This window comes from Meleagris gallopavo, chromosome 1 (genome assembly GCF_000146605.3).
Source record: "Meleagris gallopavo isolate NT-WF06-2002-E0010 breed Aviagen turkey brand Nicholas breeding stock chromosome 1, Turkey_5.1, whole genome shotgun sequence".
Lineage (NCBI taxonomy): Eukaryota > Metazoa > Chordata > Aves > Galliformes > Phasianidae > Meleagris > Meleagris gallopavo.
Genome location: NC_015011.2, coordinates 38779999 through 38795520, shown reverse-complemented (window position 1 = coordinate 38795520; position 15522 = coordinate 38779999). Strand labels below are relative to the sequence as shown.

The 15522-nt window shown below is 37.3% G+C and overlaps 1 protein-coding gene across 2 annotated transcripts in view; it reads right to left on the bottom strand.

Moving 5' to 3' along the window:
• SYT1 (synaptotagmin 1) overlaps positions 1 to 15522 on the bottom strand; it is a 260890-nt gene that overhangs the window by 43387 nt on the left and 201981 nt on the right. For both annotated transcript variants that reach the window (XM_010708424.3, XM_010708439.3), the window contains exon 8: positions 8184 to 8301. In XM_010708424.3, coding sequence (XP_010706726.1) covers positions 8184 to 8301 — 118 coding nt within the window. The remainder of the gene's footprint in view (positions 1 to 8183; positions 8302 to 15522) is intronic.

The following is a 15522-nucleotide window of genomic DNA, read 5'->3' as shown; positions in this document are numbered from 1 at the left end:
GATGTTCCCTCTATATTGCCGGTTTTGCTTGTGCATTGTATTACTGAAATGCATCAATTGAGAGAAGCAGCCATCTTACTCAACAACACTTCCATAGCGCGGAAGCAATGGATTTTAGCTTAAAAACAGTCATGTTGTTATGAGAGATTCCTCAGATTCCTCTTACCTTTAGCCTTGCAAAACAGTTGTCTAGCACTTCAGCTGTCCTAAACAAACTGAGTTGTGTAGATTGTTCACTCATACCCAGCCTTGTCTTCCTCTTCAATACATGTGAAAGTTTCACAGAAGTGATAAATGCCTTTACAATAATATGCCTGAAAAGCTCAATTGTTCTTCCTTTTTTTTTTTCAAATAAGATGCAAAGAGATCTTTATCATCGTACAGAAGATCCTTGTGAAGACAAAAACACTTGCTGTGTTAACTTCAACAGCTAAAAAATAAAAGCACAACATGGCTAGGAATTAAACCCAGATAAATTCCACCCTCCACCACATACGGACGTCTTTACAGAGTTGGGAGGAACAGAGTCAGGGGGAAGTAGCATTTCTGATCTTCAGTTTTCCACCTTGTCAACAGGCAATCAAAGTGCTCTACTGCCAATTCTAAGACAGAAGGGTCTGTGCTGGCAGGCTAGAGCAAGCCCCAGATGTTGGCTTTTCTACCTCATCAATAGGGTCATGGGATGAAAGTGGGGGATAAAATTTTTGGAAAGAATTGAGATTCATCTGACTCTCCTGAGGTGCATGAAAGATGAGAATAACTGAATGCTGGCATGTCAATATCAGTCAGCAACAAGGCTATATTTATCTGTTACCTAGAGAAGGGTACTGGGAACTTTTTGGGGGGTTTGTCGCAATAGAAGAAAAGGCAGAACATGACTTCTGCCTTCAGTTACGAAGCTCCTGGAAACTGAATTTTGGAAATGGCAATGGGAAAACTTCTTTTTCATTTTTGTTGAAATAACATCTCATAGCTGCCAGTGGAGAGCTTCATTCAGCAAATGTGTGAGCAGATCTGATAAACTAGCACAGATAAAGCATATACATATTTAAGGATATTGACAAAGAAGCAGAAACACTATTTTTCCTCTCTCTCTCTCTCACTGCATTAATGTAAACACTTTCTCTGTCTTCACTGATGTATTTCCAGCACAGTGTATCAGAGGAGACATGCAGTTCTCTTCTCAGTACACAATCCCTGCTTGCATCAGTCATAATTCAGGATTGGAATCTAATCTTTGAAATGTTTCTTTCTGTTGAGATGCACACCCCAAGGGGCTACACTTCAGAAACCGAGTCAGGAGGCCTATAGGAAGTAACCTCCATACAGGCCTAGCAAAAACTGAATGTCTTTCTTGCCCGCATGGAATTAATAAAACAAACAAAAAAATGCATGTATGGTTTAAAGCAATTTATAAATATATTTGCAAAGTTGTCTCTTTTTCTTCAAAAAATTCCAGAAACTTCATCAAACTTCATTTGTGTAAAACTGCTAATGTACTGCTCGTGCTGTCATACAAACTTGCATGATTTTATATAGTCCTAAAAAGGAGACCCCTCAATCATACTTTTCTCTCTTCCTGTGAACATTTAAGCACTCATCTAAACTGCATTTACAGAGATAAAGAAAGGGCATTTTCTTTTTGAGTTCATATTTTAATTTTCTTTCTTCTAATCCATTAAAGAAAGAGAGTAAAAATAAATTAAACTTACTTGTAAGACTAATTTCCCCAAGGATGCCCAAATCCATCTACACTATTCCTACATCTATTTTACAGCCGCTCATATTGCTGTGGAATTCTTGTAGAGTCTGAAAGCTTGAAGTATTAACCATCTTATTTCCGTATAAGTAATTAACACACACATTTTCACGTCTGCTCTAAGACTGCATAAGCAAATACAAACATACTATAACCAGAAAGAAGCACATGCACACACACACACAATGCATCATTAGATGTGGATATTCATATAAAAGAGTAAGAAGATTGCAGTCTTTCTATTTCAAGGAATGGGGTAAGAGAATCAATAGCAGTGCTAGAAAATTCTGCCCAGTGGCTGACAGTCCTCACAGCTGGGTGCTGATCTCCTGTACCTTTGGTCAGGGTGAATGATTAAGGAGGTGTACACATACAATAAGCTTTCTGTCCTTTCTCAAATGAAGAAGCTGTTCAAATAGCTCCTGAACCCAGGCACTTTTGTGGCATGGCGTTTCTCCTAAGATTACTAAGGCTTTTCAGAGCAATGCCTAGAGGTTTTGTATAGCTTCAGTGATAATCAGCTAGCAAAACCTCTTTTTCTTCATTTGAGACGTAAGAGGAAAAAAAAAGGTGAACAATTTGACGTTGCTTTTTGTAGGAACTGCTGCAGTTGATGGTTCATCTAATGCAATATATTATTGTGTGAAATAGCCTGTAGCAAACGATTTGGTGGAAATTGTGTACTTGCTCCAAAATGGACAATTAATTAGCACATTCTTCATAAGAACCTGCAAAATGCACTGAAATATGGGAGTTAATTTATCCATTAATGTATCCATTAACATTTCTTCTATGATGGAGATGTTGTAATTTTTACTGTCTTTTGATACTGAAACTACCTTTTTCAGCTCATCACTTCAGGCGATCTGATGTCAAAGGTCCGAGTTGCGATTAGAAGAAACAACTCCCCAGGACTTTATTTGCCCACTGAAACAGAGCCTTTTTAGACAAGACCCCCTGCTCTTGTTGCTGCCCAGACTTAGGGAAGAAGAAACGTTGCTCTGGGTAGGAGAGAAGGAGTTTAATATGGCAGAGACTGATCCTTTTCCCACTGTTGAAACCCAAAGAAAATTTGCTGTGATGCTGTGCGACTGTTTTGCAAGTGTTAGAGAGATGTATTGTTGCAGCCATCTACTGCTGGAAGTTCTGCCAATCACTGTATTCTAGTAGAGATATTGAGACACTAGATGCTATAGAAATTCCCTCTGTAAGTAGACATCATAACATGTTTGTTGGTACTGATCTCTGCTGGATTCTTTTGGATTAGGCTAGTTGCAAATGCAGCTGTTGTAGTGGTGTTTGTTTTTTATTTTTGTCTTTTATTAACATTCTTTTCCTCTCCCCTAAAACTCAGAGAATCATGTTACAATATGGATTATAGAAATGCCATGGCACTAATAGAGTATTTCTCTTCCCATAATATTACATTTGTGTTAGATAGCTTTTAAGCTTTCGTACGTTTTAATGAAGTTATTAAAGTGAATGCTCTGCCTGCATAATTCATGAGCCTTCACTCTGTCTTCAAAGAACCAGTCTCTAAACAATATTTTTATTTTTCATATCTGCTATAAGACATTCAAAGCCTTTTGAGTTTGAATGTAGTATTTAAAATAAAAGCATAAGTGTAGAAACCCAGCTTTATTCTGATGTAGTACCATTTGGTCCCCTGAGATGGCTCTGATTTATAATATTTCCGTGACAGATACAAAGAGGAGCTATGTATTTTCTATTTATAGCTCATAAATATTGAGATTAGCTTTCACACATGATGGACTGGATTACAGGCTGCTTTTTCTGCTGTGGCTCTATCTGCAGCTTTCTGCAGAAGGAAGATCACATGGATCCAATCACAGCCTTTGCATTTCTTCCTAAACACTGATTTGGCATAAATGGATACAGTTTAGGGGTTTATATAATCTGTGAACTGTGCTATGACAATTCCTAAGTGGTAGCTGAGACTTTTCTAATTGGGTCCCCATCTCCATCAGTAACCTGCTTTTGATCTTGAGGGATGGTGAGAGGCAGCAGGGCAAAGAAAATAAGGGAAGCAAAAAGCTTCCTACTAGGATACATTCCTGGTAATTAGAATGACTAAAATCTAAGCATACTAAAATAACACATAAAACAAAAATGCCATATCTTTCAAAGTTTTTAAGAAGAACCTTGTTGAAATGAATCCCAAAAAGAAGATAAGCTATGTTAAAGCTTGAAATTATTAATCAGCTACTAAGAGATGATACTTTTTAGAAATAAAACTTTTTTGTCATTAATACAGTCACTGAACTTCTTAAGAAAAGGCATTTAGCCAAAGGGCCTGGGTAGCTAAAAAGCCATAACAACAGTCTGTTCAGGTGCCAGCACTCGTTTCAGGTAATTTATTTCAAAGATTGGTTCAGTCAAAGCAGGGGAAGCTGCTGGAAATGGAACTGAAAGCTTTTATTTTGTGTCAGGAACAAAAATGAACATAAATGCCAGCTACAGCTAAACACACTGAAATCTACAGAACTGCCTACATGAATGTGTGTTGGTATTGGGAATCCTTCTGTGTAATAAATAGCACTGTATTTATTGCATTTATCTGCTAGTCAAATGTGCTAAGGGTTTAACCAGAATCTTTTTCTTTAGAAAATAAGAAAACAAATAAACAAACAAATACAACACAAGATTAAAATGACTTCAGATAAAAGCTTTATACTTGTTTAAATTAGTAACTGAAATCACTACCACTGAGTTAAATGAATATATCCCAGGGGAGCTGCAGATAATTTCTTCTCTTTCTGGAGCAGAAGAGAATGTAAACCTGAATAACGTATCATAATTCATAGACAACCTTTGTGAACTGAAAGGCACTGATGAGATGCATTGTGCCCTTATCGAGGAATTATTCGGACTGTGTCTTTATGGGTTTTTTGGAGAGATTAAACTGCAAGCTGGTTTTAAAATCTTCTAAATCATCTAAAGGCAATTAAAAAACCAAACACAGTGACTAGAGAGTCTAAGTTCTCTTGATTTTCAGTAAGACAGAAGCTTCTAGGTCTCTTAGACATTTGGGGTGAAGTATGCCTATAATTCCATGTAAATCCAGTTTACCAAATTCAGACAAATAAAAATGACCTCCGTATAGTTAACATTCCTACATTTCACCTGCCAGATGTCAGATTCATTAAAAATGCATTTGAATATAATTTAAATAATTAAAATGCAGTTTTAAAACATGCATAATTGTTTGCTAGAGGCCCTCGCTAACCAGAAGTAATAATTTCCACTTGTTGCAGTGACTTGATGAGCTCAGGATGAACAGTTCCAGTGCTTAAGCCAAGGTTTCCTTTAGCCACAGCTTGATGTTGCAATTAAGTTTAAGACCTGGGAGTTGATTGCTCAGATGGGTGATCTGGTTTTGTTACAAGGAGTCTAATAAAGTTGATGATTAGTTTGTTGTCTTTTATCATCTATCTGAAGTATTTTATGCCTGGCTTTTGTCTGTCTATAAAATTTACGGAAAAGTTCAAAATGCTGGAGATAAAGACTTTCTCTGCAACTGTAGTAGCCGTTCAATTGGACACACAGATTGACTAGTGGCATTAAGCAATCACCAGTAGAACAGTGCTAAGAAAGCTACTTTGTTTTATACACAGTATAGGTTCTTTATTAACTGTGTTCTATTTCTACACTATAAATAAATATGTTGAAAATCAAGCATATTTTAAAGTACAATTGACCACAGTAATGGATGCACTCCAATTTTTGATGAATTATTAAAAAGAAGTTCAGAAGACTGCTGAGCCGCAGTGACTGACTTGCTCTTCGTACTGGGACAAGAGATATACAATTGCTAAAGTTTTACCCACCACTGAAGAGCAAAGCAGATATTCAGTAGAAGCAGTAATACTCAAGATGTTCAGGGCAGCAGCCAGAAAGAAACTGCAGAGCTGCCTGCTGTTTGCTGTGAATGCTTGGCAGACCTCCTGCAGAAGCCAGGGCCTTGCTCCTTCTTCATGAAATGCGGATAAACTCCACTGAGAGGCAAAAATGATGCAAGAGAAAGAGGAGCCATTTCCAGTTGCCTATTTTCTGCTTTTCCAGTATCTTCTCCAAAACAAGAGAGAATAACAGAAAGGAACCTTAGCTCTAAACATGCTAACCTCAACAGTGAGAGACTTTTTGGCAATTTTTGTCAAAGTTCTAATTTATTTTTTTCCAGCTGTGACACCTACATAATTTTCCCCTCTTGCTAATGGTCTTCCTTTGGTGACAGTAAGTGCTGTTGAGCATATAAGTAGCATTCATACTGAGAAAGCATTTGATTGTTAGCGTTTTCCCACCTCCACTGCAGTGCAAAACTTTCAGTTTTGCAAAACGAAAAGCAATTTTAGTGTCTAGAGAAAATAACAAAGTAGTGGGGAAAGTGTTCCTAATTGAGATAAAATCCTGTCACCTTCACTAGCACTTAACAGTACCACACTCTGAAGGCAGGTATTATTTAGTGTGAATAATGACAACAGAATCTCAGCTGGATTTTAATAGTTACTTCTGCATAATTTATTCAAAAGATAAATTCCCTAATGAAAGATACTGGATCCATTTTAAGCCATCTATAATTACTGCCTCAGGAATACCATACTAGCTGCTGTTTATCACTGTCAGGGACTTCTGAATTCCTACTACAACCACGGTATCCTATTGGGTTTGTTTGTCTCTGAGAGAAGACAGTGTTTCAAGTGTGGTATGGCCCTACAAAGGAGAACAAAATCTGTAATTCCCCAGAAATGCATTTATATGTCCTTTACTCTGTTTTGGTGTTTCAGCATATAGCGCATTCATTTCCTCGTGGTTATTTCCAACACAATGCATTATGTTTTTCATCAGAAATTTGTAGGTTTTCAGTTCATTAGTACTTCCCTCGATCCTTCCTTATGAGTTTTGTAGCCATTATTCATCACGCTTCTTTCAAATTTTGGAAAAGAATATACATGCTTTGACTCTTAGATCTCTAGTGAAAAAGAAAAAATCACACTTCTTCACTAAGAGGATGTAATTTTTCATTAGGAAACAATTAGAAAACTGCTTAAGAATTTTAATTTGAAATCGGTTCAGTGTAAGCATTAAGGAAACAAATACTGGTGTGTTCACACTTTAGAATGGGTGTTCAAAAAGTTAGATTGATTCAGGAGCAACTACAATATTTTCATGTCTTTATGATGTCTATTGCTGTACAGCAGAAAACTTCAGAAACAGGTAAAATAAAGGAAAAGTTACTAGTAAGAGACCTCATCTCCTTTTACTTTGTGAAGGCCTCATGTTACTGTTCATCAAAGGTGGTAAATGAAACCTAAAGGCTTACTGTGAGCAGGCCTCTATGCCTATGTATGCTTTAGATATACCTCTTACCTTGTGCTAAGACTATGAGAAAATGAAAGCCAAACACTTTACCATTCTGTTCATCATTTGCTACTTCAAGATGAACAAGTACATCAGCTGTGTGTTAATGACAGCTGTAAAAGTGTTCAATTCTAGAGCTGTGATAGAAGTATCCTCATTCTCAATGGTCTGTAAAAACCTTGTCTTTTTAACAGAAGGTATATAAAATAAACTTTTCCTCTAAATACCTCTCCTTATGAAGCATCTTGTTACTTAATTTGATCTCAGTTAATTGGCAATTCAGTCAGTAATCTGTGTCCAAGAATTCCAGACACAGCGGAGAGCAGAAGCCTACACAGAGCTCTAGTAGGACCCAGGACACAGCCCCAGTGCCCCAAGTTGATGGCAGCCTCCCTTGGGGATGGCATATATCATCCCACTCACTGCCTGTGTGGCCTCATCATAAAATGAGGAAAGGCTGCAAGGACCATCTGTAGGTGGGAGGTACCAACCTCATTGACTCTCAGAAGAGAAGGACTGTCACTGTGATTGCTGCTGTACATATTAATGCAGAACACTCCCAGATCTGCTCAAGGGAGCAATCACACCTACACCCTTCAAATGCAGAAACAATGACCTAAACCAATAGTCAGCAGTGACCTGTGATATGTATTATGAGTAACACTGTAGGGAAATGCTCACATTTTATGAGATTAAACAGACAATAGGAATAGTAATCAGGGTTTGTTTTTCCTCTTGCTCGAATAGTCCATATTGATCTCCAGGTAACAGGATAGAAGGAAAGTATAGAGAGTATTATCTGACTGTTTAGCTTTTCACCTAGTATTGGACTGGAATGCACTGTATAATGAAATTTCTCTTTTTAAGCTAGAATGAGTTCTGATATACTCAGTCATGCCCTAAGATTCAGAAAACACAGAATGCATTTTTCAGACAGTGAACAAGAGCCCTTACACTCCCAACAAAGAGCTCTCCAATGGAAAATGAGTTGTTTTTCTGCCTTATGATCTTGAAAAATTCTGCAAGCAGATTTTCATGCATGTACCTGACAGACCACCGACATCCATCTTCTTCAGGTTCTTTGCCTCCAGAATGACAACAGTCAGCTTTCCAGCAGTAGGCACATAACGGAGGGAGAAGCAGATATCACCCAGCTTTTCTTGCTGTAAAAGCAAAAATAATGCATAGTGTTATTCTTTTTAACTCATTTTGAATCTTTTAAAAATGTAATTTTGAAAACCCCACGGAAAATTAACAGGATTACATTTCAAACCCCTGTTGTAAAACAGAACATTCAAATTAACAACAGATTTGCCACAAGATATTCATCTCAAATACTTGATAGCCACAAGACTGTTGTAGTCTTGTGCCCTGTACGGGCCCCAGTGACAAGATGTGCTGGCAAAGGCGGAGAGATTGTGCAGAATTACAGGAACTTTGTTTTAAAAGTAGATTTAGACTTGCAGATACAAGAGAGAGAAAAGAGCAAGATTGCTGCTTAGAAATGACCATTAGGATGATTTGAGTTGCTTTCCTCCTTCCTTTCATGCGCAATGGTATCTCTAGGGGAGTAAACAAGTTTTCCTTGAGACAAGAAAAATCAGGAAATACTAAATAGTCCTGTAAGGCATTTCAGACAGCACTTTTTCAGAGACAGTGGTCCTTATGGCACATATCTGTTTTCCACAGTTTATTCTGGGAGTATAAAGTACATCTCTGTCAATCCCTTTGGCTCCAGTGCTTTGTTAGAATAAACTAGAAGGTTGGTTGTTGAAAAGCGTTGGAAATGTATCTGGATTTTTGGTTACAACATTAGGTAATTTTGGCAGTATTATGCAACTTTTCCCCATATCATAGATACAAGAAGAACAAAGAAACTTACCAAGTTCAGAGTGTTATGACGAAAGACATAAAGGCTGAATCCTACCTAAAAAGCTGTGGGAACACCACTAAAAACAACTGCTCATAGATCCATAGATGAAGTTGGTATTTCACAAAGAAAAGCCAGCTTATGTCCTAAAGACATAGAAAATGCATCAAAATGTTCTTTTCTAAATGGAGCTCAAGCTTCCAAGTGATTTATGAGACTTTGAACTTTATGCAGTAAGCCAAATTTTCAGCATCAGTAGCAGTTAGACTTAGATGTCTACCTATACAAATACAAGACATCTGCTTTTACAAGTACTTTCTATTGACAATAAAGCACATATGCAATCTTAAAAGCTTTTGTTTCAATTTGTGTAACAAAAGTATCTAAACATCTCTGTCTGCATGAGCATTTTTGAAAATTAAATCCTTATTGAACAACAAGCATATATTTTATTTTTGTGCTCTCCTTACATTCTTCTCTCGATAGCTCTTAAACACTAGAAAAAATCACTTTTTTGTCCAGGTTTGAGTAAATATCTACAATACATCTACCTGAAAAATGCATGTGAGATTATCAGCTATACTTCAAAGTTTATATCTACCTCTCATGTCAAAAAGGTGCAAAGGTCTGTCTGGGAAGTCTTCCTTGGGGATACAAGAATCTGCTTATGCTGTTCTTGCTGAAGGACTGCAATCTTATATCTTAAAAACTTCTCAGCATGATATAGTTATTGTTCCTTTTAATTTTCAAAAACTTAATACAATACCTATAAAGTGATGGATTCTGAACTGATTATTACAAGTTGGGAATGAGACCTTGCGATTGTAAAAGATTGTTCCCTGCAAAAAACCAGCTCAATGAACACCATGGTGAGAAAACATACAGAACAAACACAAGATTGTGTGCAATTAGGAAATGATCAGATGGAGTAGAACAAAACAGCTCATGATGTTAAATGCATGTATCACACATTAAATACTGTCAAATACACATGCCCACATCTTGAAAACTGATGTGGTTACGGTATCCCACCACCTCAAAAAGGATATTGGATGATTGGAAAGGATTCCAAAAACAAAGCAGCATGAATGATGAAGGATAAGACACAGTTTCTGCATGAGGAACAATGAAGTAGATTATGACTCTTCAGACTTGACTGAGGATACTGGAAGGGGTATCTTAGACACCTTGATGTGGCGGAGGAGGGCCACAGTGATGTTATGATTTTCTTCAACCCGATGTAAAAAAAGATTAGGTTTTTAACTCATACCTGAAATAACCCAGTATGTCTTCCACTGCCTTTTTATGAAACTACCTTTTTATGAAAGGACTCACTATTCCTGTCTGTTTTAACAAGCTGCTATAAATCTCAACTTATCCTAGAACTACAGATTTTAGCTTTGCAATCTGCTCTGAGCATGCTCTGATGGGGTGATAGCAAAGCATGCTTCTACTCCTCTGACATTCAGTTTGGGAAGCACTGTTGGCTGGGCTAATGGTGAAGTTGATCTATCACTTCCAGCTTGTTCAGAATGGAAGAAATCAATTGCTTATTGATTTGTGTTATCATGATCACAGCTCACCCAGCCACCTTGTGTTCTTTGCATTCCTGTCCTATTACATGGTAGACTTGGTTTAAATTAGCCTGGCTGATTCATTAGCCTCTGAGTAAGACTGAAACGGGATATCTGAAAGCTCATCTTAGCCCCACCATCTCAAACACCTTTGTGCTCACGTACCAACTGACACTGAAGGGCTCTGCCCTCACTCCTGCATTCACTGGGCAGTGCATTGGTTGTAGCACAGAAATGGCATTCCTCTGAAATGTACTGTGCCACTGACACGATACCAAAGTATCTATTTTGGAAGGAATTTTTAAATTATTGCTATGTTTCTAATTGGTCTAATTTAAGGGCTAGGTTTGGTTTTTTTTTTTTTTTTTGTACTTTTGCATTTGCATTGAGACTGGTATGTGTTAGGACTGTTAATATTTGTTAAAATTGTATAAAGATTGTTTTTTTCCCAAGCTGAATGGCTGAGTAGAGTCCAGAGGAAATATTTTACAAACAGTTATTACCATGAAGACCATCACCTGTCACTGGGTTTTCTCCATCTATAATCAGGTCATGCTTTGTGCAAATCCTGCAATTGTCTAACAGGAGAGTATTCTTATGAGAGTATTTAATGCATTTTTAGCCTCTTTTAAGGTAATTTTAGCTGCACGAAGCATAGAGAAGAAGCCAGAACCATGTAAACAGAGTTTGCCATAGATCAAAGCAAGCAAGGGAAATGACAGCAAATGCTGGGCTTATTCCAGTGAATAACTTGAAGAGAAAGCGCAGGTACTTGCTTAAATGTAGTAGTTTTTTTGGCTGTCACTAAAATTTGTAATAACTGCAATTCTTGATTTTTTTTTTTTTTTTTGCATTTCAACATTTTCCTTTTTGCTTTGCTGCCACATGTTTTCTTAGTCTTAACCTGGTTTGTGTGTATTTTTTTTTTTTTTAATATAATTTTAAAGATATTTGTCAGGCAAAGTACTGCAAGTTGCAGCATTGCAATGAAGCAACAGAAAGCAGTCACTAGAGGTGTGGTTTGCAGGAGATAATTACAAACCCCTGCAGGGCTATGAGGTACAGATGAGTGCTTCTGGTATGGTGATTATCTCATGGAGGTGCCTTATTGTTATTATAAATTTCTTTCAGCCCTACGTATAAATAATTTATGTTAGTAAATTACTTTGATCTCTGATGGAAACTGTAAGTTAGTGTTAGAAACTTCCAACTGGGAGGTTCACAGGCATTAACCTATTCATGTATAATGCCTAAACACCAATTAATAGACTCTCTCCATCTAAGCAACTGCATAACTTCATTCCATTTAAAGAGGATGCAGTGAAGCAGAACATAAATGACATAGCACTGATAGCAGTTCTTCAGTTTAGAAAAGGCTATTTGAGGGCCTGTTGAGAAGCTGGTCTGTTTAGAGAAGATTCTGAATGTCTCCTGCTTGTCTTACGTTTCTTCTCGTATTTGTCAGTAGTCATTTTTGCCTTGACAGCACACTTTCCTAATGAGCTACTGAGAAAAATGCTATTTATGCAGATTACTCTCATTCACACTGCAGAATCTCTAACAGTGATATCTATCTTCTTAATATAAGCAATCTCCACATTTTTGTGTAAGATACTATGAGGAAGTCGATGCTCACAGCTCTCTTGGTAAAACAATACCAAAGTAACAAGCCACAGCGTCACATGTTTTTTTCCTAATTGGATCTACAAATCCAAAATAGTCAGTGGAAGGAAGGATATAAACAGTGCAATGGGTTTCCAAATTCAATACCCAGTTTTGATTGTAGATATTTGCTGGAGAGAAACACAATAGAATGTGGTTTTTAGTGAAGACCCAACATACAATCTCCCACTAATCAATATTTGCAATACCAAGCTACCAGGACTCATTATACAGTTTTCATACCAATCAAAATGTTTTAAAACTGTGGAAAAAACAGGGACAGCACTAATGTGGATTATAACTAAATTAGCTCCTTTAAAATTCAGGAAACCCGGGTAAATAGTAATGACAGAACCTCTAATTGTAATTCTCACATATGTGGGCTTTGGACAGTTTTGAGGCCATTGCTATTCTGTTGCCATAACGAGATCTCAAATCCAACCAATTCTTTGCCTTGGCAAATAAATTGTGAATGCATTCGGTCACAAAGTTATCATACTAATAACAGTATCAGAACCCCACAGATGCAGAAATGCTTGGACTGGCCCTCACAAGAGCCACAAGAGCAAGTGGGGAGAGTTAGGAACTGATGACTCGATGATATCAAGATAATTAGGCAAAGGATTGTGAAGTGAGCAAGGTGGATATAAAATCCCAAGTGCAGAAATCGGCTAGAAATAGACAGTGAAACAGGGAAAGCAAAAGGAGAACTGGAAAGAGAAACAAAAGATGGAGCTAATCTGTCAGCCCATTATTACAGCACTTCTTGAGATTCTCACATGAATATGGATGCACTCAGAGTACCATCATACCCAAAATGAATAAGCAAGCGTGGGGATAAAGTGCTGAGAATGAACAGGAAGGGCAGAATTCTTGCCAGCCTCTTCAGGCAAATGTCTGATTACAGAAACAGATATTTCAGACTTGTGAAATGTTAACTATAAACACCGTCAATACAAACTTAAGGATTTTAACAACTAAACCATTAATCGGATGAGCAGAATAATTTCCCTGCTGTCTAAAAGAATTTCATGCCCATGAATGGAGCAGCCACACAGTTATACAGCTGGAAATAAACAGGTGCAAAATGCCTCTGGAGACAGAGAAGAACCCTGCACCTACTGCACTTCTGAAGAAAATATTTTAACATAACAAATATGAACAGACAAGTGCCCTGCAATGTGCCTCCTTATTCAAGGATCAGTCTTTGTTTGCAGGAATAACCCACCTGTCTTCCAAAATGGAAGTGTAATATTTGTGATCAAAGATTTCTCCTGTTTGCTTTTAGTAATGTTATTTCAGAAATGCTTTCATGGGTTATACCCTCTCCAAATGTGCAAACTTGGCCATAAAATGAAGCTCATGTTAATGCAAGTGTTAAGTTACAAGCCACATAGCAAGTAAACTAAGAAGCAAAACCAAGCCAAATAGGTTACAGCAGGAAATCTCAAAGAAACAGAAGGTTCTTGAGGCAAGGATCCAAAGGGCTTGCTTTGAATGGTGTTAAAAAAGGGATTAGCAGAGACAACGGTCTAAAGAAGAGATGTAAAGGAGGCTGATGCTAGGTGAACAGTGAATAGAAATAGAAGCAAAGGTCCAGGAAGTAAGTTTTAAAAGGGAGTTTTAGAGCAGACAGGGAACATTCTTTCAAATAAAGTGAATTTATTAAAGGTATCAGGAGGTGGTATCTGTAGGGATACAGTCACGGTATACACTGGGAGTGTGGAAGAACCAAGAGAAACAGCTTTAATTGCATATTCCTTTCCCTACTACAATTCTACTCTCTGACTTCTTTGTCATACAACTTTCATACAACAGCACTATTTTTACCTTTACTTAAAGGGAACAAACAAGCCTTCCTTCCTATGGGAATAAAGGCAACCTTTTTTTTCCTTTCTTTCCCCTCTCTCTCTGAACAGCACTAGTTGATACAGGAATTCTTCACAAATCTCTGCCTTTCTGTCTCTATTTATATATCTAGTAGTACGTTGTGTTTCTGCTACATGCCCTTGTTATGTAATACTCTCCAATGCAATGATAAATCTGGCTTGAAAGCAACTTAGGTAATTATATGAACCAGTCAATGTTATTAAAAAATTAACAAGTCAGGTTCTGCCAGCTTCCCTCTTCTAGTTCTCTTCAATACATTTTTAACTGTTTAGAGAAAGCACTTTTTTGCTGCTTTCAAAAAGCAGAAAAAAATGAGGAGAAAACACTTAGTAGTAGTAGAAAATGATACTTTATGATCAACAGTTTAAAAGCATTACAATCAACTGCCATCTTCCCAAATGAGAAAAGCTGTGGCTAAAGGTACTTGAAATCAGATTAGCAGAAACACACCCTTTCACTTACAAATAAGAGATTTTGCTACCAGATATACTGAGTACTTAAGAAGACAAAAAGTAATTTCTTAAATAAACAAGAAAGGGAGCCAAGAAAATACTAAAAACCAGCCTATGATGTCTGAGTGTAACTCCCAGCCTACTCACAAGCAATTGCAGCTGGTTGCTCTGCTTTAACTATTGTATCTTGCTCCGTTTTGCCACTTGGCTTCTCCTCTGCTCTTGCCTGATCATATTTCTAAATGTCACTCACGTTTATGCAAGCCAGCGCGCAAAACAAAATTAATTTAACTGAATGGCACATTAATATTATTACTTTTGACAGCATGGAAAACTTATTAACTATAGCATGTCACGAGGCTAGCCTTCTAGTGAGTCGTCTAAGTACAACACTGAAAGGAAATGAGATACAGTTGAAAGGTGGTTTTTGGCTTATCACACACCATAAAAGTCAAATCACAAAGCTCTTCTGTAATTAACAGAAAATTACATGTGCATTGCAATCACTCTACAGAACATCCTTGTCATCTTGTGATAGGACACAGGAAGTCACAGTACAGTGCATGATTTGAAGACATTGCTTGAAGTAAGTATGGGCACTGCAATGCTTTGTTTGTGCAGTTTCCACTAGCAAGAAAGTGTCTTGTTTACAAAAGTGGTTGACTCAAAAACTTTAGACTATGGGTTGAAATTACAGCGTACACTGGAAAAAAACCCACAGGATTAGTGAACAACAGAGAACTCTAAATAAGAATCAAATCAATTGCAGACTTTTTACTTGTATCCGAAATAGCATCTTTGTATGAGGAACTTTTCCCCTTAAAGTAACACATGCAGATTTTGGTCAGGACCAGAGTGGCACTGTATGTAGTGCTATATCAAAAACCTGGTATCTACAAAGTCCTTGCTAAAATGATAATACATTTTCAGTTAATG